We start from the raw sequence: 26,601 nt of genomic DNA on the forward strand, positions 1-26,601 counted from the left end.
TTTGTTCGCCGATTTCTTCGCCGTTTATGAACCGATTTTGATGATTTTTTTTTAGTTAGAAAGAAGATACCCCTAGAATGGTACCATAATGAGGACATCAGGGTCTGATGATGGGATCCTGGAGAAATCGAGGGGAACCCTCAAATTTTATAGGCACATGTACCGTGTTTTACATATTTTATGTTTTTTTAAAGTTATATTGGCATTTGCTTCTGGCAATCATAATGTTATGCTTACTCAGCTGATGATGAAAGGTCAATTACTAGCAGTTAGGACATACTTCTTTCAACATGAATATATGGATTTATACTCTTCTTCGTAACTTTTATGAAGAGAAATACAGGTTCACTAAACATTTCTTTTGTTATGTTATTGTTTGGTATATCATGCTCCAGAAGTGGTCCCATATAAATATTATCGAAATAGGTACAGCGCAGCGAAAAATGAACAAATAACCATTTCTTACATAAGGACTTTTAATTTCTATTTTAAGAAAATAACACTAAAAAGAGTAAAATAAAATATTTTTCTAAAAAATATTTTATTTAAATTTAAGTTAATCTGATGAACACTAATTATTATTAATATGGATAGATTAAGCGTGCCGCTTTTATGAGGCAGCGAAGTTGAGAAGTTCCATAGATTATCACACTCGACTATGATAATTAATTGAACATAACCACGTTACAGAAGGTGACTCAAATATCCAAATCACTAAATAGTATAAAACAAAGTCGCTTTCTCTGTCCCTATGTATGCTTAAATCTTTAAAATTACGCAACGGATTTTGATGCGGTTTTGTTTTAGTTGATAGTGATTCGAGAGGAAGGTTTTTGGAAATAATACATAGACGATATAGTAAAGAAAGACTGGTAATTTTAGAAGTGTCTAATGTGATGTCGTAAATAAACAAATTCTGTAGTATATTTAGTATCAGTATTGCACCCGTGCGAAGCCGGGCGGGTAGGTAGTAACCTATAAATGATTCAGTCGAGTATCACAAATTTGTTTCTTAGAATTGAAGAGTTCCGTTACGTTGAAAGTTCAGAACCTAACCAAACTTTCATTAAACTACCAAATCATCAAAATTGGTTGGCGTGATTTTGAGTTATTCGTCTATTTATCGCACACATCTATACATATAATAAAATTGGAGTGTGTTGGTAATATTTAAATAGCCATTTTTTACTTAATGCATATGTATTTATACATGGTACATATACCAAAATAACATTTTTTACAATTTTTGTCTGTCTGTTTGTTACGGCTAATCTCTGGAACGGCTGAACCGATTTTGACGGGACTTTCGCTGGCAGATAACTGATATAATAAGGAATAACTTAGGCTACAATAATATATTTTTTTTGTTAAATTCAAACGCGTACTAGTAGCGAGCACAGCTAGTACTCAATACAACACAAGCCATGCGCTTATGAATCCAAAACATCGTGAAATAACTTGGATCAGATGAAAACCTTCCACACTTAAGTTCTATGCTTTCTCCTCCGAAAATAGAGGACGACTTAGTCCAGTAAATGCTACTATATATATCTACACCGTGAAAAGATCACGCCTGAAAAGTATTGTATAAAATTAATCTTCTAATTTTATTCGACCTGACATGTAACTTAAGGCCAAAGGTAGGTCGTATAGGTCAATGAAAGGTCGAAATAATTAAACGTCAGATTACTCGGGTCATTTTATAAATATCGAAGGGAGCGTATATGGTATTTCAACGGTGTTTAAGTTTATTGAGTCCACAACATCCATACTAATTTTGTAACATCTATACCATCTTTGTCTGTCTGTATGTTTCTGATTTATATTTGATGATTTTCCATATTAAGTACATGCAGTGGCGGCGTAAGGCGTGGGCAGTGTGGGCCACCGCCCACGGCCTCTCGGTGCAAAGGGCCTTGCTGCCGAAATTGAAAAAAACAAGGGCCTCGAAAACTCTTGCCCACATTAAGATTCTTCTTCTATTTTGCGCCGCCACTGGTAAAAAACAGTCATGGCCTCGCGCCCGAAATTTGAAAAAGAACAACATACCATTGGGATCAGAATAATGAAAAAAAAAGCTAGGGCCTCGAAAACTGTATCTTGCCCACATTAAAATTCGATCTTGCGCCGCTACTAAGTACATGGGCTAATTTTTATAAATGTCGTTTCAAAATCTATCTCTAAAACACGAATTGTTATATCGGCCCTGTTCTAACAGCTTACTGAATGCCTGTACAGTCAAGAGCCCTTAAATGGTTGAGCCCAGTTGTGTATAAATTATAAAGCTTTCTTGTTTAATTTGTGTTGTAATTCATCTCGTGCTTGGCGGTGAAGGAATACATCGTGAGGAAATCTGCATGTGACTAATTCCATAGAAATTCTGCCACATATGTATCCAACCCGTATTGGAACAGCGTGATGGAATATGTTCCAAACCTTCTCCTCAAAGGGAGAAGAGGCCTTATCCCAGCAGTGGGAAATTTACAGTCTGTTGATCATGATAAAGCCTTCTTTGATAGTAAATCATATCAATGGATAACCTATGTACAATACATAAGTAATTTTATGACTCAAACAGAACATCCGTTTGAGTAATTAATTTCAAAAACATGTTATAATTTCGATTAGTCCCGGCGTCAAAATTTATAATTTCATCCCTAACACCTAGATATCCGTAAATCTACAACAGCGCGATTTTTAAATCATTTTCTGTCTCACAGAACCACTCTGTGGAACCAGCTTTCTTTTCAGCTTTCAGCTTTTTCGAAACGACTTGGGAACCTTCAAGAAAAGAGCGCACACTTTCCTTACAGGTCGAGAACGCTTCTGCGAGCCCCCGGTTTTGGTGTCAATGGACGTTGGTAGTCACTTTCCATCAGGTGAGAACCTCCTGCTTGATTGCCATGATCGCATAATCAAAATAAACTTTATTCAAGTGGGCCTTCACAAGCACTTTTGAATCGTCATTTTACAATTACGTGAAGCTACCACCGGTTCGGTAAGTAGATTCTACCGAGAAGAACCGGCAAGAAATACATTAGTTAATCTTTTTCAACATTTAAAAAATACAATAATATTAGTTAAATACAATTATATATGTATGTAATGTATCCTGCCTGGAAGTTAACAGGTATTAATTCCACGCCTTTTTAATCAATGTATTTTTTTAAAAATCAAGAAAGATTAATTGACTTTGCAAAATCGGAAACTTGGCGTTATAAGCTTATCCTTACTCCTAGTGCATATACAATGATTATCACTAATTTTATCAAAGCGATCAATGTTACTGTGAACATAATACTGTGGTAAATATATTGCATATTACATAATAAAAAAAAATGCTCAAGCGTGGTCAAAGAAATAGAAAATATGTCACATCCACTCGTAAACTGTGTTTGAAAACCTATTATTCATTATTGTGTTATCATTTAAAACAAACTGCGTATCTTAATCTTGAATTGTTGATTACGACACACGGTGATACACTATTCTGATAAGCAAGAAACATCAAATAAAATATATCGTTCCCTTACAGTACAGAGAACGTTTTTGGCCAATGGTATACACAGATATAATGGGATACCGGAATTTACCATTTAACAGCAATTAAAACCAACTGATGTCCTTCTCGGAAACTTAAACTATTCCAAGCCAAATTTCAGAAGAGGCACCAGAATCAGTTTCGCTTTGACAACCAGTTATCGTTTCAAATAAAATCAATTTTATTCAAGTAAACTTCAAAATGAAGCGTTTTTGAATCGTCGACAATTAAATACTACCACCGTTTCGGAAAGCAGCTTCTAGCGAGAAGAAACGGCAAGAATCTCGCATAGTTGCTCTTTTTGAATAAACAGATTTACAATGCTGTTGTAAATGTGCAATTTACAGTAATTAGTGTCCTATGATGGAACCCGAGCCTAACTCCAGGCGTTTCACTCTAAAATTTCGCGTTACGCCTTGTAGCGATTTGTCAACAGATGTAAGGTACAAAAGAAGCATGTCATTCATTTTTTTTATTCTCGCTTTTAGTTGATTTGTACCAAGAGTCATTCAGTAATTCTATGGGATTCGAACTAGCGTTATACCAAATTTCATCAAATGCAGTTTAGCTATAAGCCCGTGAAAGCACAACAGACAAATTTACTTTCAATTATTACATTTATAATTATTAGTATAGACTGTAAATGGTTAAAATAGTCATGGGGATAGGATCATACAGCCAGAACGACAGCCGAAATTTAAAAAAAAAACAGAGTTTTATGTTAAATCTATATTAGTTCAGTTTTGGTAAAAATATTTCCGCTATCAACAAATTATTGTTACATTATACTTAATAAATAAAAAAATAAATACAGTTTTGACAGATCAACAGTTACATAATAATGTTATTGCTTCGAACTTGCTTGCAATTTTGTACTATTTTTTTTTAATTCAAATCAAGCAAAGATGTCACATTATCCATCCAGAGTTTAATATTTTAAACATAATTTTAAACGTAAAAAATTAGGCATGATATTTTCGAGCTCATAACAATTATTTAAAATAACTAATACTAAATTAATTATTAATAAAACAAAACATAACCTAAACTATTCTACTTGTGTTGCACTTACCAGCGGGTGAAACAAACTGAAGTTTTTATTGTTTAAGTTTATCAAGATAACCATTAGACATTTTCCATGTCAAGAGTGCATAAAAAAAAACAATCTTGGCCTTCTAATATAAGTGTCGTTTGTATGTAATGTTAGCAGTGTTACTAATTTAAAAAAAAAAATATTAGTATACATAAGTAGTTAAGTGGAATAGTGTTGTATTATAAGTAGACATAAATAAATATTGTAGTGGATAATACAGCTGCTAGGAAATGGTATGTAAATCTATGATGTTTATTTTTACATCTCCTGCCATGGAAATACAATTAATCTATTAATCTGAATGATCGTTAGTTGCCTGTCGCCAACACCATAAAGAAATATAGAGACTAAAGAAAAAAAAAAAGAAAATATCATTAATTCTTGAATCGTTCGATTCCATATCCAGTTAAACGAATTTTTGCGCAAAAGCATTTCATCGCGTTTAACTGCGCAAACCGGTTTGCGCGAGAACACTCAAATCAGATTACTATAAGATTTTTTTTAAGAGTGAAAATAGTGTTTTAATTGTAACTCAAGGCAACAGTTTGAATAAAATCGAATCATTATTATTATTGTTTTCATAGATTTATTTTAAGTAAACTAATTAAAGTTAATTTTAGGTGCAATTTAGACGTAAAACGCTTAATAAAATTAATGTTTAAGGTGGCAAGCATATAGTATGCAATGTCTAAATTAATTTAAAAAAGAACACTATTTTGAATTTTTTATTTCATATTATAACTATATACACAATCAAATTATTCCATATTGATCGACCCACCCTTCTCTTAAGTGTATTCTAGCACTGAATGCTCTGTGCCAATGTTGCCATAGCTATAACAATTACTGTTCTTGATGACAATAATATGGCATGTTAAATAATAGTTTTTTTTTTAAAAACAGTTTGAAAATACCTTTAAATAGATGGCCATAATATAGTTACCAGCCCAATTGTTTACCAAGTGTTAGGAATAAGAAAGCTATGGCCTTCTTTGGAGTTCAAGCTCAAAAAGCATATTAAATATCATCAAATTGAGTTTAGTGGCTTGTTCATAGAAGTAGACAGTTTGCCATATATAAGATTCGAATCAAAAACATAATTTAAACATTATTATTCCTAATTTTTTTTTTTTTGCTATTTTCGTACAATCACATTTTCGATCACAAACACGGCAATTGAATTACGCCCTGGCAACACTGAACTGACAAATCGAATTCCTTTTTTCAAAAAGAGAATCATTTTTAATATATTTACATATTTCACTAATCAATCTTATTCATAATTTCGTTTGTGATTCAATCATTATTAAGAAATCGTGGCACAGATTGTACGAGTCCACAGATCATTTAAATAAAAAGTTACAAATGAGATACCATCGGATGGCACATTATAATATCAATGTAGTCCTATTTGCAAGCAAGTTCTGTCTGAATTGTTATTACAATATACATAATATTTCAACAATGTCCTTTGCTCGTCTCTACGCATAACTTCCGCACAACTTTACTTAAACATTATTATCAGTCGATATAGAAATTTCATTTGTTTTGTTCACCGACAAATTATTTTCTCCCATAATTAATTCAGCACCAATCTGAAATAAAATTTAGTTACATTAATAATCAATACACAAATCAGTCAATCCAGTGCATTTAGTATTGACAAACCCACTGTCTTCTACCATCTTAACTTATTTATTAGTCTTAGTTTGTCAATTTTTGTCGTTTGTTTTGCCAATGCTTGTAATGTATTACACATTGGCTAGTGGAGAGTCAAATGGCGCAACAGTATGGTGGTATGGTACAAAGTCACCTCTAGCTAAAGACTTTGGTGTGGTGTGAAATTTTAACCATTTCATATAAAACCTATGTGGCTATAATCTTGGGAAATGTTACATCCCTAGTATCTATAGTTACAATGACTCACTTGCCTTGCAACATATATGAGTTGAGAAAATATTATGAATTGGTTACTGTTACTGTTATTGGTTACCTGGACAAACTTACACAAAGTGCACCACAAGTTATGATAGTCCGGCTTATTTGATAGCTTTATTTCTAAAATCTGAATAAATACATCACTGGTAGTCAGATCATGATTCATATAGAACCTTTTTAATATAATTTCACAAGCATACATATATTTCTATTGTCTATTCCGACCAAAAGGGGGTAAAACCCAAATAAACAAGATTTGACTTTGAATTACTTCAATATAAGTGGTAGAAGTGTACTATCTATAAAGATCCTATTGTCTAAATAGGTGTAAAATAATAATAGTTGAGTAATTAATAAAAACTGAAGTACCTTTTAATATAATTGAGTGAAAATCTAATTAATATATATATCGATGAAACAATTGGTTATATTATAACTTATTCTTATATGTTTTGTCTTTGTCTTGCAACTTTATAAGTCTCTTCAATTCAAATTTCATTTTAATCATATTAGCCATTTATGTACAATAACAATAACTTATTTAATCAGTAAAAACATAAATTTCCTAACTCTTATAAAGATTGGTTCCAAGATATCAGATCTTTCTTATTATGATTAGTAGCAATGCCCCACAGGGAATCACTAATATTTCAAATTACCTCAAGATTTTGTTAGGAGTGAACAATTCTAAGACTATTTACTTGCTAGACAATGCCTTAACCATTGCGCTATTGATCCTTAAATCTCAAGCAGATTTATTCATTAAATTAACAAGCTAAAGGAGTATAAATTACAAAAATCCTCACCTCAACACTCCATCGGAGCGATTGAATTTGAATTATCTCCGTAACCACTCAGGCTACCCTGGAACTCGATACCGCTTATCTGACTATCAGCATTGAAAGACGCTCCGTACGAGTCATTGCTCGGTGCATGTGACATTTCCAAGTTACCATCACCGCTGTCCGTTGCAACAGCTGCGTCTGGCTCAGCCCAGTTAATCTTAAACCTAGTCACCCTTGGTTCCGATGCCAATATATTTCTAACTACTTTGTCGAACTGTGGTTTTGCTGGCGGATTCTCTCTTAACTCCGGCTCGCTTTCATTGTATTCGTTGTTGATGTAGTAACCGACTCTAACAAATTCCTGTCCCCTATATGAGCACGCTAGTAACACCACAGTGACACCTAGTGCGTCGTTTTCTGGTATACGTGTTACGTCTGGCGGTGGGGCTTGGAAGACAAACATGTGCCTGCCTTCTGGTATCGGTCCAACATAAATAGTGTCTAATACCTGGTCATGTTCTTCCGATTCCGCGGAACCGACGTAAATCATTTTCCATTCGAGGTCCTCCTTGAGTTCTTCTATGCATTCGAAAGTCAACTCGAATTGAAAAGGGTTAAAAAACGGACTGGGATTGTCCAGTACCACGACGTTGGTTATATGCACTTTAGCCATTATATCGATCGCTTGCGAAGCGACTATTTAAAAACTCTCGTCGTAGATGCTTGAACTGATGTAAATTCGTTGAAATAATAAAAACAATCACGATTAAAATAACAATTTAACGTTTCTTTGTAACAGAAATTTATGCTGTCGGCGAAAAATGACACTTATTTTGGCGGTTGAAACGATCACGTGACCAAAATAATTTACGATCGCAACGCCACGCCGGTAAAATTACGTACTAAAAATAAAAAGTAAATACTTTACTAAATCTCTGCAAATATGTATATTATTGCTATTAACCATCTTGTATTAGGATAAAGTTTTAGACGCTTAATATTTAGAAATAAACACATAAGCATAACAAGAGAATTAAAAGAACTTACGAGTTAAAACCTGAGACAGCCTTATCATCAACACTGCACACATACGTCAGTCACAATCAGTCTTGTGTCAAATGCTTTATAGATAACAAAAGTTATCCAAGTTTGATATGATATGATATATATTTTATTAAAATGATTAATTATTGAGATACAGAGCTTTTATCAAAGGTTAATTAGATTATTTAATTTATTAAATCTACACAATATTAATAACCAAAATAATAATTTAATGTAAGTGCAAAAAAGGATAACATTAATTACAAACGTCATAAGCAAAAATATGGCGCTTAAGCTTTGTTACGTTTACATTGTAGGTATACATTTATTGTTAATTACGGTCTAATAAATTATTAATTAAGAACAGAGTAACAAAACAATGCAATAAAACGGAATAATGAAGTCCAATTCGTGTAGCAGTATTAATAATTACATATGAATATTATAACAATATAGTTTTTTATACAGGTAAGTCATAATTTCTTTTTAGGATAATATTTTTATTTACACATGAAATAATGAAATAATAATTGGATCACGTTCTAATATAATAACTATTTAAATCAACATGTATTTAACGTTATATGATTTAGCATAATGAACTTTTTTTTATACTTTCACTTTCGTATAGTAGCATTTAGGACTTACTAAACATTCTTACGAAATGAGTCACAGTATGTCCAGTGTCCTCTAATTAATGCGGGCATTAAACTGCACAATTAATTACAATTGTTCACGCAACTTTGCACAACAGTTCATTAAAAAAACAACGATTTCGTACTCGCTTTCGTGTATTTGGGTCTTTGCTCATCGTTTGTTTCATTAGGTTTAAATTAAAAAAAAAAAGTAAATAAAAAAGTTTTTATATCTACCTCGAAAAAAATTGAATACATAAAGCAAAGGAGCTAGAGGTGAGTTCGACTGTCGCGTTTTTGAGTAGTTTAATATTAAATTATAAAATTAATAGTGAATAATGCTAATTGGCGCCAAATTTATTATTAGTTTTATAAAATTTGTTGTTATTTTACTATACAAAAAATAATATTGAAAACAGTTATGTCTGTATTTTTCTGGTGACTTTTTAATAAATTAATGTGTGTATATTGTCACAAATTTCCAGCCAGTGTCTTAATCTATTTAATTTCAGTGCAGCATGTGTTTTTCTTCCATTTTCCTCTATTATTTGTCATGATCACTCCTAAACTGCCTCATCCATGTCTTTATATACGTTTTTTTTAGGCTATCTCTTCCCCTTCTTCCCTCTACGCTCAAGCTCATCACTCTTTTAGTAAAATCTCTTTTCTGTATCTATTATAAAAAAAAAGAATGATTAGAGAAATATTGGATTGAGTGGAGCACCCATGAAAACCGTTGTCATCATGTCCATACCAAATATAAAAAAAAATCAATTTGTCAAAAGTACTGCACCATGTATACATCACCCCTCAAGATCAATTATGAATAATTTAACGATAAATATGTTATTATTACAGGTGAACTGAATGTTCCCTACAATATGTCTTCCGGTTATGACGAGGGACCAGTATATTACAGGGAAATACAAAAGAATGCATACCTTAAGAGGATCCCCAATGAAATTAACTCTAGCAAACTCCGACCGCTGGGACACAAGGTACTTTTAAGATAGCATGTTACGTATTAACCAACTTCTTGTAATAGGAGGTTATTAGTTTGACATATATGTATGTAATAATGTTAGAATTTGATTATATTTGATTATGATGATCCACTTAGACTTCCAAGCATGTGTGCTTAAATTCATAGGTGTATGTTTGTCCCCAAATTTCTCGAAAACTAAAAACAAGTTAGATACGCTTCGACTTATGGAACAGTGTAAGTTTCATAAAAAGCGCTCTAGTAGTTTCATTAACGTATATTTTATCTTAAGTTCACTAGCAGTGTCTAATTTTGATGTCAGTTTAATTTGTTATAAACTGTTTCATAAAAAGCTCAGTTATTTTTGAGACAGATGATTTGTTTTTGTGCGTTATATATTGAGTCCTGGTTACACATCTATCACGGTCCATTCTCAAGGTCTGTATAAGGACTAATGGTAAATTAATAATGTGTCAAAGTCACTGTTAGAAATCTTTATTCCAAATAGAAGTTATTACACCCCTGTACAATCCCTGTCATTTTTCAAAACCAAACACCGAACAATTTCCCTGCGTGTTACTTTCATAAAATGTCGTAATTGGCCAAATACGTCTCACAATCAAGAGATGTGAATGCCATTAATAATATTAAAAAAAAAAAAAAGTTATTACACTTATCTTCCAATGTTGAGCTAAGGCTCTCTCCGCCACGCTGCTCTAATTGGAGGATATAAATAATAAATAAATAAATATAAATAAATATGAGACAACATCAAATACATTACTCTGATCCCAATGTAAGTAGCTGAAGCACTTGTGTTATGGAAAAATGTAGCAGAATTACATTAAAATTAAATACAGGCCTTCTCACTATGTTTTCAAACACTACCAAGCTCAAGATGACACAACAAACACATTCAGCACACGAATATTCAGTTGCGCTTGCTTGGGTTTGAACCCGCAATCATTGGTTAAGATATTTAATGCTCAGTTGAGTACCTAATACTTGATAACTAAAGCAAAATTAGCAATTAAACAAACTGTTTTGCCTTTCGTTAGTAGGGTACAGAAATAATTAGTAATGTTGTGTACTTAGTAAGGTTGTAGAGTCAGCTAACTGGTACAAGAGACATAACATCTAAAGATTGATGATGCCTTACCAAAGAGTGATAATGAGGGTGGGGACCTTTTACCATCAGGTGGCCTGTTTGTTTTAATGCTTACCGCATTCATAATTTTAAAATTTAATTGTCTGGTAATAACTCCTGTGTCTTACAACAACAACAACAAGCTAAAGGCCTCCTCTCCCTTTGAGGAGAAGGTTTGGAACATATTCCACCACACTGTTCCAATATGGGTTGGTGGAATGCACATGTGGCAGAATTTCTATAAAATTTGTCACATGCAGGTTTCCTTACGATGTTTTCCTTCACCGCTGAGCATGAGATGAATTATAAAGACAAATTAAGCACATGAAACAGTGGTGCTTGCCTGGGTTTGAACCCGCAATCATCGGTTAAGATGCACGCGTTCTAACCACTGGGCCATCTCGACTCTGTGTCTTATGAAAACAATGTAATTACAGAAGCCACCTCTCAAACCAATGTGGACATTATTCTGTGTCCACAATGGAAGGACCCCGTTCCTGGAACAGTACCCCGAACCGGACAGTCCCGCGACGCTGGCTCACCGGCCGGCGTGGCGCGCCTGTCTCCGCACTGCGAGGCACGTGACAGCCAGCGTGAAGCCCCACGTGGGAACTGAGTACGACTTCCTAGTCGATACAGACCACGGTCCTGTGAGGATGTTGGCACCAGATTGGTAAGAAAATGTATAATAAAAATAAAGATAATGGAATTAGTATTTGTTATAGTTCATACACCATTTTATTTGAGAGACGTTTTTTTATGGTATAGGTTGGCTAATGAGCATATGGGCCACCTGATGGTAAGTGGTCTCCGTCACCCATGGACAATGACGCTGTAAGAAATATTACCAATCCTTACATCGTTAATGCGCCAGCAACCTTGGGAACTAAGATGTTAAGTCCCTTATGCCTGTAGTTATACTGGCTCACTAATGTTTCAAACTGGAACACAACAATACTGAGTACTGTTATTTGGCGGTAGAATAACTGATGAGTGGGGTGGCACCTAACCAGACGACCTTACAAAGCCCTACCACAAAGTAATACAGAGATACAATTGTTTTTCTTGTTGGTGCTTCTCAATGAGATTTTTAATATGAGCTTATGGTTACATTTAAAATACTCTTGTAAAATAAACTATCAAGGATATTTTAAGATACGAGTAACACACTAATTGCAACCTTATGTACTATTTAGATAAAGTTTATTTTGATTTTTTAAAGGCAATAGTAATCTTACTATCTACACTATCTATATTATATGTGTAGCTCATTCCAGAATATATTTTTTTTTTATAAAAAAAATGCATCATTGTTACATTCTGTTTGAGTTGAGGAATACATTTTATTCAAAATGAACACAAAAGTATTAGTTTACCGAGTGTAATGTAAAAAAATACGACTTGGTCCTTCGAGCCGGATTCAAGAGTTACGTTAATAACCCAACAGGGAATCGATGCAAGACTGGGTTTCCATACTTCGCGCGAAACTCCACGAACTGCGAATCGTGTCCCGAGGGGAGAACGTGTACGGAGCCCCGCCCGTCGCCCCGCCAGCACGCGCCGCCGCTAGAGACCCCACGTCGCCGCTACCGCCCACACCACCCGTACCACCCGACAGGTACAAACAACAACAACAACAACAGCCTGTAAATTCCCACTGCTGGGCTAAAGGCCTCCTCTCCCTTTGAGGAGAAGGCTTGGAACATATTCCACCACGGTGTTCCAATGCGGGTTGGTGGAATACACATGTGGCAGATTTTTTATTTAATATTTTTGTATTTCAAAGAAAATCAAGCACATAAAATTAATGATACAAAATCCAGTAAATAGATGTATAATATAAACTTATTCAATTTCCAGGGTACCAGGAATCGATTTAACTCCAATAACACGTCCAACATTGGAAACCAACGAAAGCACGCGAGAGAACTCGACTCCAACCATCCAACAACCAACACAGCCAACCATCCAACCGGTAGCAGACATCCCATCAACACCAACGTCACTAAACCAACAAGATATCCCGACCAGTACAACCCAATCATTCCCGAACGCCTCAAGCCTGACAAATGTGACGTCACTGACGAATCTCTCAGCACAGGATACGGAAGTAGATATATCCAACTGGGAACCCTTCTCCCTTCCAAGTACAAGTCGTGATAATGAACCGAAGAAGGGTGTGGCAAAGATCTGCGGTCAGAATATATGTTTGGACGATTCGCTGTTCAAGAGGACAGCAACGGACAGCGATGAAGAGTTCTTCAGTGAAATCGATCAGATAAATGATTCGGATAGCTTTGATTTCAAGCAAAGGGTTGTTGTTAATAACGGTGAACACTTGAACAACGCAGAGAGGTTAGTTGTTAATTAGTATGTATATTCATGAGTGCCAAGATGGCCGAGAACTTTACCGATGATTGCGGTTTCAAACCCAGGCAAGCACCGCTGTTTCATGTGCTTAATTTGTGTTTATAATTCATCTCGTGCTCGCCGGTGAAGGTGAACATGGTGAGGAAACCTGCATGTGTCTAATTTCATAGAAATTTTGCCACATGTGTATTCCACCAATCCACATTGAAACAGCGTGGTTAGAATATGTTATGTCCATTACGAAGACACCGCAATTTTTGAATTTCGAATTTTGAATTGAAAAAAAATAGGTATTCTTTTTACAATATCAGAAAGAAAAAACAAAATTGTCTGTTTTTTTTAGTAAACATTTTCGAAACAAAATAGCTGTGTCCAAATTTGCCCAGGATGTGCTATTATTATTTGATCGTCTTTATAATCTTTTATTGAATAATATGCCTTTTGACCAATATGTTACTATAGTCTGTTCGCGTTAAGAATGCAGTGAGTTGTCATTGTTTGACCAATCAAATCTTTTTAAAAGAAGGGTAAAGGTGTATGTATATTTGTGTTAAAATTCCAACAAATTATATTTGTTTTAAAGACTAAATGTAATGAATTTAAAAAGTACACATTAACGTAAAAAGTCGAAATTAAGTCATTAATATTTTACTTACACTATTACTGACGTCGTTAGTATTTATAATAAAATAATTTTCTGCAGCGAGTTCCATAACATTATCTAAATCCCACATGGCAATTCTTCAAAGTCTTCTTGTAAGACGTGGTTGCAGAATTTCTCGAACTTTTATTTTTACAAAGTAGTGTGGTATTCATTTTTTTTTAATATCAGTTAATAATAATAAAAGTTTAATTTAAATTATAAAAATATCAGTTAATAGTTAATTAAATCCACAACCATCAATGTTCAATGTGAACTTGACTTTGTAATTTGAAAAGATTTGATTGGTCAAAGGGGCCGGTAAACAATGACAACTCACTGCATTCTTAACGCGAACAGACTATATAAATATATATAACAACAACATCAGCCTGTAAATTTTCCTAATGCTCGGCCACCTCTCCCTTTGAGGAGAAGGTTTGGAACATATTCCATGTACATAGTCTGCCAAAAGACTAAGCAACTCCCGAACCTTTAACCCGTATTTTTTAATATGTGTACTTTTCTTGAATTCCAGTGCGCCTCAGAGGTCAAACGTAACTGTGATACAAGTATCAAATAAAGGCCCCCCACACACAGCGATACCAGTCCTCGGCCCCGAAACAGACGTATTCGATTTCGAATTCAAACAGAACCTCAGAATAACGCCGCAGGAGAATAAGAGTAACTTCGTCAACATCGTCAACACGGAGGCGACAGGCGATAACAGCTACGGTACCGTATTCGACAGCCCCAACTCGGAATACGGACACATAAGCTTGACGACAACTGTCAGTTTGACAGGACAGGACGTCAGCCCGCCTGTCAGTGCAGACGTCAACGTGACAGCTGTCAACGGTGACAGAGATGTGACAGTTGGTAGCGATGGCCTTTATGAGAGGCTGTGTATGGCTTCGACGTCGAATGTGACAGCATCGCCGCTGTCGGTGAGGAGGATAAGAGCGGAGAAAGTCAGGAAATCGTCTCTACCTAATCTAGATCACGTCGAATCGGACTACGAGTGTTTATTCCCTAATTCTAGTCAATCTGGCAACACTGTGAGTCAAACTAGTGCGAGTTCAACGCAAAATGGCAGGTTGAATGATGTGCCGAGGAATTTGGACTCTGGTGCGAGGGTCATAAGGTCGAATGTTGAACGGTCTCAAAGTCAGAACGCGTACGATGTAGCCCCGAGACAAAGTGCAAGGAGAGATCCGAATAGCAGTCCGAAAAGAGAACCTAAAAGTGGTAAGTGTCATTAATATATAACGGAGCAGCATGTCCGAGCCAGTTTTTAAAAAACATGACGTCATCATAGCTGACGTCACGAGTGTCAGGGTTTCAATCTTTAACCATCCTCGGAGGCTAGAAATTAAACTCAGGAAATAATCCTCTCTGATTTATTCCAATATGAGGCGGTCCGATCGCCCCGACGGCTCGACCAAGACTGTCGATACCGGCGGGCGCTTGATCTTTTATAACAAAAATAGTTGGGTAGACTTATTCACTCAACATAACACCTGTTTACAAACATTAAAATTTTTCAGACTAATTTAATAATCAAACGGATTTAAATTATTAAAATAAACATTTCTGGAAACTTATTTTCTTAAATTCGTGGTTTCGCTCCGACATATAATAAGTAATTGATGAATTTGCCAATTGTTTGCACAAACGTTGGACCTATAAACATGTTTTTTTTTATATACTTGGTGGTAGCACTTTGTGCAAGCCCGTCTGGGTAGGTACCATCCACTCATCAGATATTTTACCGCCAAACAGCAATAATCGGTATTATTGTGTTCCTATTTGAAGGTAGTATGTATGTATGTAGTAGATAGGTTAATGGGCAAACATGTCATCTAAAGCTAACTCCAACGTTCGCAGACATTGGTGTCGTAAGAATTATTAACCGTTGTTAAATGGGCCACCAGACGGTAAGAATCTTTGAGTGCGATTTTCAGCTATTTCCAGAAGTCTAATTAATAACAAACTTTGCATACATATTAAGTGCCAATGACAATGCAATTAGCGTGTTTTTTAATCGACTTCAAAAGATAAGAGGTTTTTAGTTCGATTGTTTGTAAGTATGTATGTTTGTCCGCGATTATCTCGCGTTTGGCTAAAGCTATTTGGTTGCGGTTATCAGAAAAGTATTTGTTACATTCAGGAGAAGGTTTTAGTGCTTTAACTGACTAAAAAAGGAGGTTCTATGTTTGACCTGTAAGCATGTATGTTGGTCCAGGATTATGTTCGTATCGTATCATTTAAACTATTTTTAACAATATACAACAACAGCCTGTAAATTCCTACTGCTGGGCTAAAGGCCTCCTCTCCCTTTGAGGAGAAGGTTTTGGAACATATTCCACCACGCTGTTCCAATGCGGGTTGGTGGAATACACGTGTGGCAGAATTTCTATGAAATTTGTCACATGCAGGTTTCCTCACGATGTTTTCCTTCACCGCTGAGAACGAGATGAATTATAAAGACAAATTAAGCACATGAAACAGTGGTGCTTGCCTGGTTTTGAATCCGCAATCATCGGTTAAGATGCAGGCGTTCTAACCACTGGGCCATCTCGACTCTTTTTAACAATATAATGGATTAAAAACTAAAATGATTTCAGAGAAGCCAGAAATGTCCCAACCCAAGCCGATTTGGAAGAGGGGTCTGACAGAGCTGTCCTTATTGAGCAGGCTGAGGGGTATCGCGCAGATTAAGAGGCAAGAGAGTCCGACGAGGCACGAGCAAGAACAGTAAGTGACCACAGATTATATTATTAAGCATGATGATAAAGTCCTAACCAACTGCAAAGTAAACCAGCTTACTGTGCAGGGCATATTATTGTTCATTAGTATGTGTGCAATTATATGATAAATAAATAAATAAATAAATATTGGACAACATCACATACATTACTCTGATCCCAATGTAAGTAGCTAAAGCACTTGTGTTGTGGAAAATCAGAAGTAACGACGGTACAAACACCCAGACCCGAGACGACATAGCAAAACTAATAAACCTTCTACATCGACTCGTCCGAGAATCGAACCCGGGACCCCAGAGTGGCGTACCCAAGAAAACCGGTGTACACACAACTCGACCACAGAGGTCGTCAATTAATATTATATGTATGTATATATCTGTATATATCTGACTTGACTGGAGTTAAGAAGTTTAAGAGTTCAAAAGCTATGGTATAGGTTGGCGGACGAGCATATGGGCCACCTGATGGTAAGTGGTCACCATCACCCATAGACAATGACGCTGTAAGAAATATTAACTATTCCTCACATCGTCAATGTGCCACCAACCTTGGGAAGAAGATGTTATGTCCCTTGTGCCTGTAGTTACTACTTACTCTTCAAACCGGAACCCAACAATACTGAGTACTGTTATTTGGCGGTAAAATAACTGATGAGTGGGTGGTACCTACCCAGACGGGCACAAAGCCCTACCACCAAGTAAATTTACATAAGTATTGATACCAGCAAAAACTATGTTTCCGACTTCTAGACTCCGGGCTATTACTGAGAATTATCAAAATTACCATTAGTAATGATACCAGCATTAAAAAATATGTTCATTAATTGTTTTATGAAGCATATGTTAGTATGTAGTCGAACAGTCTTCTGTGCTTTCCGTTCTAGACACGGGAGTGACCACACTTGTAACTGACTGATTATTGGTCCTTCAAGCCGGATGTAGTCAAAATTATTTTTTTTTATTTTCAGACCGGTGACGTCACCCGCCAAAGTCGTTCACAGATCGCGTCCCGTGGGGAGAGCGGACAGCTTGAGACGTCGGAGTAACTCTTTGACTAATTGTAAGTGCGCATTTGATTTTAAAGATTAGTTCTTGTTTTAGCCTAAGTTACTCTATGTTACATAAGTTATCTGCCAGTGGCAGTTCTATTTAAATAGGTCCTGCCGTTCCAGAGACTAGCCGGAACAAACAGACAGACACAACAAAATTTGTCAAAAAAACCCTGCCTGTCTGTATGCTTGCGATAAACTCCAAAACTACTGAACCGATTTTCGTGAGGTCTTTACTAATAGACAGAGTGATCCGTGAAGGTTTATGTCATTTAATAAGGCTTTTGTGTCCTTTTAAATTAAATACCTTGAAATTTAACAAAAAAAGATTGTTAAATGAGTTTAAAATGGTTATTTACTAACGAAACTGGAAAATAATACTTATTCAAAAATCAATGAATAAAAATGCATTTTTTCAAACGTTTGTCACGTGACACAAAACGCTCCTGATTGGCCGGGCTTATGATGAAATCACTTTGTTGCAAACCTTGCTTTTCTACTAATGTACCAAAGATTAAAATACAGCAAAGTGACGTCACCGACCCCATTGCAGCGCCATATTTTCCAAGTAGCGTTTTCTCGCGTTATTTAAATATGATATTTTTCGGCAAATATGTACTAGAAATAAAAAAATCAACTTTTACTGGGTTCCTTAAACTCAACTAAATAATATAAAATTGATTTTAAAAATCAGTCAAATAGCCCTATTGTTAAACATGCCGAAATAAAAACTAGAACTATATAAAAACCGGATATCTTCTAGTATACTATAACAAAGTAATTACGTATGTTAATGATGTGTGTTTATAGGTGTGGTCCCCACGGCGCCGTCGCTGCAGCCGCTGCGCGCACGTCAGGCGGCAGCATTACGCGCTGAGCAACGCCGCGGCGCGTGTGTGGTCGCAGCAGTGCTCACGCGGGACGCGCCGCTCCTCTGCGAGTACGAACGACAAGTCTGGTCAGTGCAGATGATCACTAAATCGTTTGATAATAAAACTTTATTAAGTTATGTTACGACACAACTTAGATGTAGCATCGGCAAATTTAATAAAACCGATTACTGCCGATTTAAGTTGTGTCGTACTATATTCGATAAACGATTGTTTAGATCAGCGGTCGGCAACTTCTTGGTAGGCAAGGGCCACAAGGTGGCCAAATAAACCATAGGCGATATTAACCACCATGATATTAACCTTAGAAGCCCAATATACCCACGCATAATTAATGTTTATTAGTAATATTCCATAGAAAAAAGAAAAAAGCAATTGAAAATTGTTAAAAGATACAAAATTTAATTTGTACACATAATACTTCCATTATGTTTATATGTTTGGGCATGGAAAAATAAGAGAAAAATAAAGAAATGAAAACTGCAAACGCCCTAAGTAGGAAACTGACTTTACACAAATTTTAGTGTGATGTCTGAGGTTGCATTTGAGACGCTATTTCTTGTAAGTTTAATATATTTGTCAACTTTTTTGCAAAATATTCACGGGCCGCAAGGAAGATGTGCGTGTTGCCGACCGCAGCTTTAGATGATAAAAAAGTGTATAGTTAATGTTACGTTGCCGCATCAGCATCATCATAACATTTAATCGCAAACATTGATGATTTAAAAATGCACGCAACGGAGACCTCGAATAATGTAAATTTTATTTTGATATGACATTATTTATAATATTATTGATGTGCTGAGAGTAAAACATACAGCATTGCTGTGAAGAAGTAGTCGTATACTTTGATCTGTGGTCGATTGTTACTGTATACGACTTAGTTCATCTGAATGTCACTAGATGGCGTTAGTTGACTAGAAAGTGCGCGGGAACCGCCGCCATTTTCCTTCATAGCGTTATGTACTCACTGTACACCAAGTTGGTCGAAATTCTTAGAAAATAATTCTAAAGTTATGACAAATTAATGTGTCCGTGACATTTTATAAATAAAAAAATAATCAAGTGTAAAGACAACGAAAGAACATGGTCGGTTTCCGGGCGCTGGTTGGTCAACTAACGCCACCTATTCTAGCGGCAAGATACGACGGCCGTTTTGACACATTAAAAAAGTGATGTGAAATGTAAATTTATTATCGATATAATAAATTCAAATCTTTGTTTTTTTGCAAGTAATTTAATTCAAGTTTTTGTTCAATTGCAAAAAAACCAAAAACACTAGTGGCTATTATTAATCGGAGTCGCCCAGACTGCTGCTTTCACTCTCACTGCTATCGTCACTCACATTAATTGACTACGAGGTCGATTGTGAGAGTGTGACGTACACGTTTACACAAAAAAAAGTTATCTTCGCGGTACCGTAATATTTGTAGTTTAGAAATGACATTCGATAAATTTTATGACTAACTGCACGTCACTATTGACAATAAAGAACAACAATTTGCTCCTTTGATGTAATTATTTATTAAATACGAAATGTCATGAGCGGGCAAACGTCAAAACGGCCGTCATAGCGTGCCGCTACTATAGTGACATTCGGGTGAACTAAGTCGTATACGATAACAATTGACCACAGATTATAGTAAGTATACGACTTCTCCCCAGCAATGCTGTGTGTTTGATGGTGCAGGGTGGCGCGCTGGGGCGCGGGCGGCGCGCGCGCGGGCGACCGCGTGGCGGCGCTGGGCGGCGCGCGGGCGCAGTCGCTGGCGCACGCGCGCGCCCTGCTCAAGCACGCGCGCGGCCGGGTGAGGCGCTACTGCCACTGCTACTGTTACTGCTACTGCTACTGTTACTGTTACTGTTACTGCTACTGTTACTGTTACTGTTACTGCTACTGTTACTGTTACTGTTACTGCTACTGCTACTGTTACTGTTACTACTACTGTTACTGTTACTGCTACTGTTACTGTTACTGTTACTGCTACTGCTACTGTTACTGTTACTGCTACTGTTACTGTTACTGTTACTGTTACTGCTGCTGTTACTGTTACTGTTACTGTTACTGCTACTGTTACTGTTACTGAATTGACGACCTCCGTGGTCGAGTGGTGTGTACACCGGTTTTCATGGTTACGCCACTCCGAGGTCCCGGGTTCGATTCCCGGCCGAGTCGATGTAGATTAACATTAGTTTTCTATGTTGTCTCGGGTCTGGGTGTTTGTGGTACCGTCGTTACTTCTGATTTCCATAGCACAATTGCTTCAGCTACTTACATTGGGATCAGAGTAATGTATGTGATGTTGTCTCATATTTATTTATTTATTTATGAATGTCTGTTACTGCAAGCATACCTGTTGACTTCCAAGCAGGATATATTAATTTAACTGTTACTGTTACTGTTTCTGAATGTCAATTACTGCAAGCATACCTGTTGACTTCCAAGCAGGATACATTAATTGAAATAATTGTATTTAATTAACACGACGTTGTATTTTTTAAATGTCAAAAAAGAGTAACTACTGAGTTTCTTGCCGGTTCTTCTCGGTATCTACATTCCGAACCGGTGGTAGCTTCACTTAATTGTAAAATGACGATTCAAAAGTGCTTATAAAAGCCTACTTGAATAATGTTTTGATTTTGATTTTTTTTGTGTGCAGGTCGACATGTTGTTCCATCGCGTGCCGCTCGCCAAGATGTATGTTCTGAGCAGGAGGGAAGACGAGAGCCTGGGTGAGTGGCGCCTTATTCATATACAGAAGTGAAAAGAGTAACTTCTCTCATGATAATGTTGTCTTAAATTTTCGCGATTAGTACACATTTAAATAAAACGTCGGGATGCCAAAAATAATTAACATACCTACGCGATTTAAATCCGTTATAACTAGTTTTATTCTCTCATGATTATATTTAAATTAGTTTATTTAACTAATATATGAGAGTGATTAGAAAATGTGCAGCTTAAAGGGTGATTGTGGGTTCCAGACCCAGACAATTACCACTGAATATTCATGTGCTTTCTTTGCGGTGAAGGGAAACATCGTGAGGCGACTTGCATGTGTCTAATTTCATAGAAATTCTGCCACATGTATATACAACCAACCCGCATTGGAATATCGTGAATGAATGGAATGCTGCATGTGACTTATTTAATTAATCAAGCCCAATCAATGATATCACGTCAATTTGTTGACAATTGTTGTTTATTTGACTTTCCTCCTCTTATGGTTGAAAAGAGGAGCTAAATGCTGATAGGCGTCCCTCCTGTCCATCTAATAAGTAGCCCAATATGATACAACTAAATTGACAGTCTTTCATATATTGAAAACAGCAGTGGCCCTACTTTTAATTTAATGTGCGTAATAAAAATAGATTACTTTTAATTAAATTCCAATTCTCTTGCTAACCGTACGCATCTGTCCCTTTTCATATAATCAATCTCACATGTATGAGCGAGATGCAAGATGTATTTGTATAGTGTTACAATAATTTCCGTTTGCAGGCATCAAGCTGGACGAGGAGTGCTGCATCGTGTCGGTGTCTTTTAATTAAAGTGCATTTCCAGTCTCTTGCTAACCATACGCGTCCGTCCCGTTTCATATAATCAGTTTCACGGGTTGTATGAGCGAGATGCAAGATGTATTTGTATCGTGTTGTAACAATTTCCGTTGGCAGGCATCAAGCTGGACGAGGAGTGCTGCATCGTGTCGGTGTCTTTTAATTAAAGTGCATTTCCAGTCTCTTGCTAACCATACGCGTCCCTTTTCATATAATCAATCTCACACGTATGAGCGAGATGCAAGATGTATTTGTATTGTGTTATAACAATTTCCGTTTGCAGGCATCAAGCTGGACGAGGAGTGCTGCATCGTGTCGGTGGCGCCGCAGTCGGCGGCGGGGCGCGCGGGGCTGCCCTGCGGCCGCTGGGCGCTCACTGAGGTCAACAATCGACCCATCGACATCGTCAAGGTCATACATACTCCTTTATTTGAAATAATGTATACTGATTTACTTGGTGGTAGGGCTTTGTGCGAGCCCCTCTGGGTAGGTAGCACCCACTCATCAGTTATTCTACCGCCAAATAACAGTAGTATTGTTGTGTTCCGGTTTGTAGGGTGAGACAGTGTAACAGGCACAAGGGACATAACATCTTAGTTCCCAAGGTTAGTGGCGCAGTGACGATGTAAGGAATGGTTAATATTTCTCACAGCGTCATTGTCTATGGGTGATGGTGACCACTTACCATCAGGTGGCTCATATGCTCGTCCGCCAACCTATACCATAAAAAAAAAACTGATGTCAGCATCACCATTTATAAGTGATAGGCCTCTGTGTAAGCGCGTCTTGGTAGGTACGACATATAGCCTTTCAATACAAGTAGGAAAAAAGTTAAACAAACCTTAGATAAACGTATTTCATTTATACAAGTTATATTGTGCACTACAGGGAATATTAGTCTCTTAGTGGTAAGGCGTTGTGCAAGCCCGTCTAGGTACGACCTATTGCAATACAAGTAGGAAAAAAGTTGAACTTAGATTAACGTATTTCATGCGTTTCGCTAATAACTCAACTATATTATGCACTACTATTGATAGGTTAATGTTAAAAAGCAAACAAAATGTAACAATGTCAAAGGATTTTATTGTCATCAATGATATTCTAATAAACAGATATGTTATACCCATACTAAACAACAGAAAAAAGTGTGCCGCGCCGGGGACCGATTATTTTAGTTTATTTTTACATTTTGTTAAAAGTAAAAAGGATAGCTTGATTTCATTTTGTAAGACCTAATGTCTTATGAAATTGTTTATATTAGACAGTTCTAATAAAGCAGTAATACTCTGTATTGTAGTGTTCCGATTTGAAAGGTGAGTGAGTCAGTGTATAATGGAAATAATATCTCCGTACCCAAGATTCAATTTAAAGGTGCTACTACCAATATCTTTGAGCGATGATGACTGCTAACTAAATTGCTTCATTCTTTTTTTTTTGTGAGCCGAGATAGCATAGTGATGATAGCGGGTTAAAATCCAGGCAAGCGCCACTGAGTATTCATGTGCTTAATTTGTGTTTATAATTCATTTCGTGCTCGGTAAAGGAGAACATCGTGAGGAAACCTGCATGTGTCTAATTTCATGGAAATTCTGCCACATGTACATTCCACTAACCCGCATTGGAAAAGCGTGGTTGAATATGTTGCAAACCCTCTCCTTAATGGTAGAGGAAGCCTTGGGTGATTTACAGGCTGTTACTTTACTTTTTCTTTTTTCCAGGGGGGAGAGGAAGAGATGAATAGACTGGCGTCTCACGGGTTCGAAGTGTCGCTTCTCATCCAGCCTGCGGCGCTCGTGAAGAAGATGAGGGCCGCCATCAAAGCCAGCAAACCCTTGCTGTCTCTGAGATGAGCCGCGTTCCGTGACTCCGGTCGGACAGACAGACAGACGCAGCTGCGTCACACAGACTGAATGAACACTTTAATATACATTATATATAGATTAATGAACTTTTGAGAAACTTTTACACATTGTATATAACTCTGTTGAGACTAGGTTTAATCGTAATGGCAGTGTTTGATATATGGCAGCTAATTTCGGCCATATTGTGTCGCAATAAGTACATATCGTATGGAGGGGAGAGTTAGTTGCGAATATTTTTTTTTTAAATTTTAATACCAATTCATAACTGTAATATATTAATAATATTTGAGACAGATGTGTTTCAATAAAGGTTAGTGGATGATATAACACGATCGGTTTTAACATATCTATGTAATAAACAGATAAATAATGAAAAGATAACTTTGTCTACATTTCATTCCATTGATAAGATCAAGATCTCGAAATTGAATTAGTTTTATTGAAGAAACGTATTTACCCATTTTTAGTTTGTAAGACTTTACACGAATGTTTATGTACAGTCGGCGCCGCGACGCGCCGGTTTTGATTATGACTAAATGTTATTGAAACTTTTTTGTTTTATTTTTTATCTTTTGCAATAACGCCCATCCCCACAATTTCCTAAAAAATCCTATTACGTGGTATACTAATAGGGTATTTTACGGTGTTTATAATAGTACTTCAAAATGTTGTATATCCTCATAAAAATAAACAAAAATATTTAATGACAAAATAAACATCTATTTCTTGTCCGAAAATGAATTTAAAATTTAAACCTTTTTATTCCCGCGAAAAACGCTGTCAGTCATTTTGGTGACGTCACACCTGTATAAATAACAGTCCATATTCATAAATACGACCGGCAGGCTTCTGCTTTTACAAATCCGGTTTGCATTTTAACACGTACAAATAAAATTTACTTTGTCTTTTTAAATTTTAATGTTTAAGTAAATCCTAGAAGTTTGAAGTTGATAGATATAGTTTAGCTGTTAATGACTTAACACTGAACTGACCGTATTTGCCGCTCTTACGTCACACCATGGCGGCTCGTGTTTTAGGTCACGTGACATGTAGATTAAAAATTATGAGTTTTTAATTTAGTATAATAAAGTAATAATATGCTTTTATGATTCAAAATCAGAATTTTTAAGTATATTTCTATATAATCTTTAAGTTTTATCAATTTTCATAATTTACTTTTCACCGAAGTTAAAGAAAGTACCCTATTGTCGTGTACATAGATCTGTAAATTGTAATAACATAATTACTATTGGAATATATTGTATACTGACTGACTTATGTGTACAGATTATTATATTTTTGTTAGCGTTTATTCGAACCTAAAATTAGGATTTCTAACCCCAGCAAAAATATAATTATTTTATAGTTAATTTCATTTATTCTGTGATTTTAAATAAAATATATATATTATCTGTGTATTTATGTATCTGTCTCGAATGACACATCGCGGAAAGCGCGGGAATATTAAAGATATGATATGGGCGCGGGTGTGTGCACGGCGAGTGGATATATAAATCTATACATATAATAAAATTGGAGTGTTTGTCTGTTTCTAATATTAAAATAGCCCTTTTTACTCAATGCATATGTTACACACGGTTCATATACCAAAATAACATCTCTGGAACGACTGGACCGATGTTGACTTGACTTCCCCTGGCAGATAACTATATAATAAGGAGTAACTTAGGCTACAATAATATTATTTTTGGTAAATTCAAACGCGTACAAGGTCGTGAGCACAGCTAGTATATGTACTTAATGTAACTTGTAAATTGATCTTGTGACACTATACACACTACTTATAAAAACCTACGGTATACTTTCCTCGGTGAGGGTCGTTCCAGAGGTTAAGAAGCCTCCTATTATTTGTTAATGAATCTGAACAACATTTTTCAGTCCGGTGCTTGAATAATGAATTGCGGAAACCAAATAAATTGATAAATATTTTTCACTCACCTATTTGAATTTTACTACGAAGATAAAATTACTGTTTTGACTTCAGTTAAAATTTATGTAATATTGGAGCGCTGCCATTTTAATTTAAAATGTCAAAAGTTCGCGCCAAAACGTTATAATTCTCGCAATGTTACTTTCTTTAAAAAGAAAATTATTATTTATTTTTTATGTTATTATCTACTAATTGATTATTTTTTGTTGTATAGAATAGAAGTAAAACAAGATGCTTGAATAAATCGTTTAATTAATTACAATAATGTATACAGATTATTTATCACTGGTAAATTGTCAATTATCGTAATATAAAAATATAATTGGCATTTGTAATTTGATCTTGAGTT

The 26,601-nt window shown here is 35.9% G+C and overlaps 2 protein-coding genes across 3 annotated transcripts; one reads left to right on the forward strand and one right to left on the reverse strand.

Annotated features, from left to right (window-relative positions):
* Positions 1-5,345: 5,345 nt before the first annotated feature.
* LOC124542149 (histone chaperone asf1) lies at positions 5,346-8,474 on the reverse strand. The gene is made up of 2 exons (XM_047120085.1): positions 7,379-8,474; positions 5,346-6,229 (listed from the first exon to the last, which is right to left on the reverse strand). The coding sequence occupies exon 1, from the start codon at positions 8,028-8,030 to the stop codon at positions 7,380-7,382; it is 651 nt and encodes a 216-aa protein (XP_046976041.1). The 5' UTR covers positions 8,031-8,474; the 3' UTR covers positions 5,346-6,229; position 7,379.
* Positions 8,475-8,638: 164 nt separating this feature from the next.
* LOC124542148 lies at positions 8,639-24,853 on the forward strand. 2 transcript variants are annotated; one of them, XM_047120083.1, is made up of 13 exons: positions 8,639-8,869; positions 9,895-10,034; positions 11,603-11,838; positions 12,613-12,783; positions 13,026-13,520; positions 14,714-15,423; positions 16,803-16,932; positions 17,911-18,002; positions 18,802-18,949; positions 20,572-20,689; positions 21,542-21,614; positions 22,723-22,850; positions 24,158-24,853. In XM_047120083.1, the coding sequence occupies exons 2-13, from the start codon at positions 9,918-9,920 to the stop codon at positions 24,287-24,289; spliced, it is 2,550 nt and encodes an 849-aa protein (XP_046976039.1). In that variant the 5' UTR covers positions 8,639-8,869; positions 9,895-9,917; the 3' UTR covers positions 24,290-24,853. The 2 variants fall into 2 exon arrangements, with proteins under 2 accessions (XP_046976039.1, XP_046976040.1); XM_047120084.1 differs by lacking the exons at positions 22,723-22,850; positions 24,158-24,853 and adding an exon at positions 22,384-22,437 and having other exon boundaries at positions 8,640-8,869.
* The last annotated feature ends 1,748 nt before the right edge of the window (positions 24,854-26,601 follow it).

Source organism: Vanessa cardui, chromosome 30 (assembly GCF_905220365.1).
Source record: "Vanessa cardui chromosome 30, ilVanCard2.1, whole genome shotgun sequence".
Classification (NCBI taxonomy): Eukaryota; Metazoa; Arthropoda; class Insecta; order Lepidoptera; family Nymphalidae; genus Vanessa; species Vanessa cardui.

What these genes read in the sequence shown, in the direction of transcription:
- LOC124542149 (XM_047120085.1), bottom strand. Translation starts at nt 8,030, where the DNA reads ATGGCTAAAGTGCATATAACCAACGTCGTGGTACTGGACAATCCCAGT.
- LOC124542148 (XM_047120083.1), top strand. Translation starts at nt 9,918, where the DNA reads ATGTCTTCCGGTTATGACGAGGGACCAGTATATTACAGGGAAATACAA. An exon ending in AGGATGTTGGCACCAGATTG is followed by an intron (nt 11,839 to 12,612) that starts GTAAGAAAATGT and finishes ATAACCCAACAG; the next exon opens with GGAATCGATGCAAGACTGGG. An exon ending in GAGGGAAGACGAGAGCCTGG is followed by an intron (nt 21,615 to 22,722) that starts GTGAGTGGCGCC and finishes TTCCGTTTGCAG; the next exon opens with GCATCAAGCTGGACGAGGAG.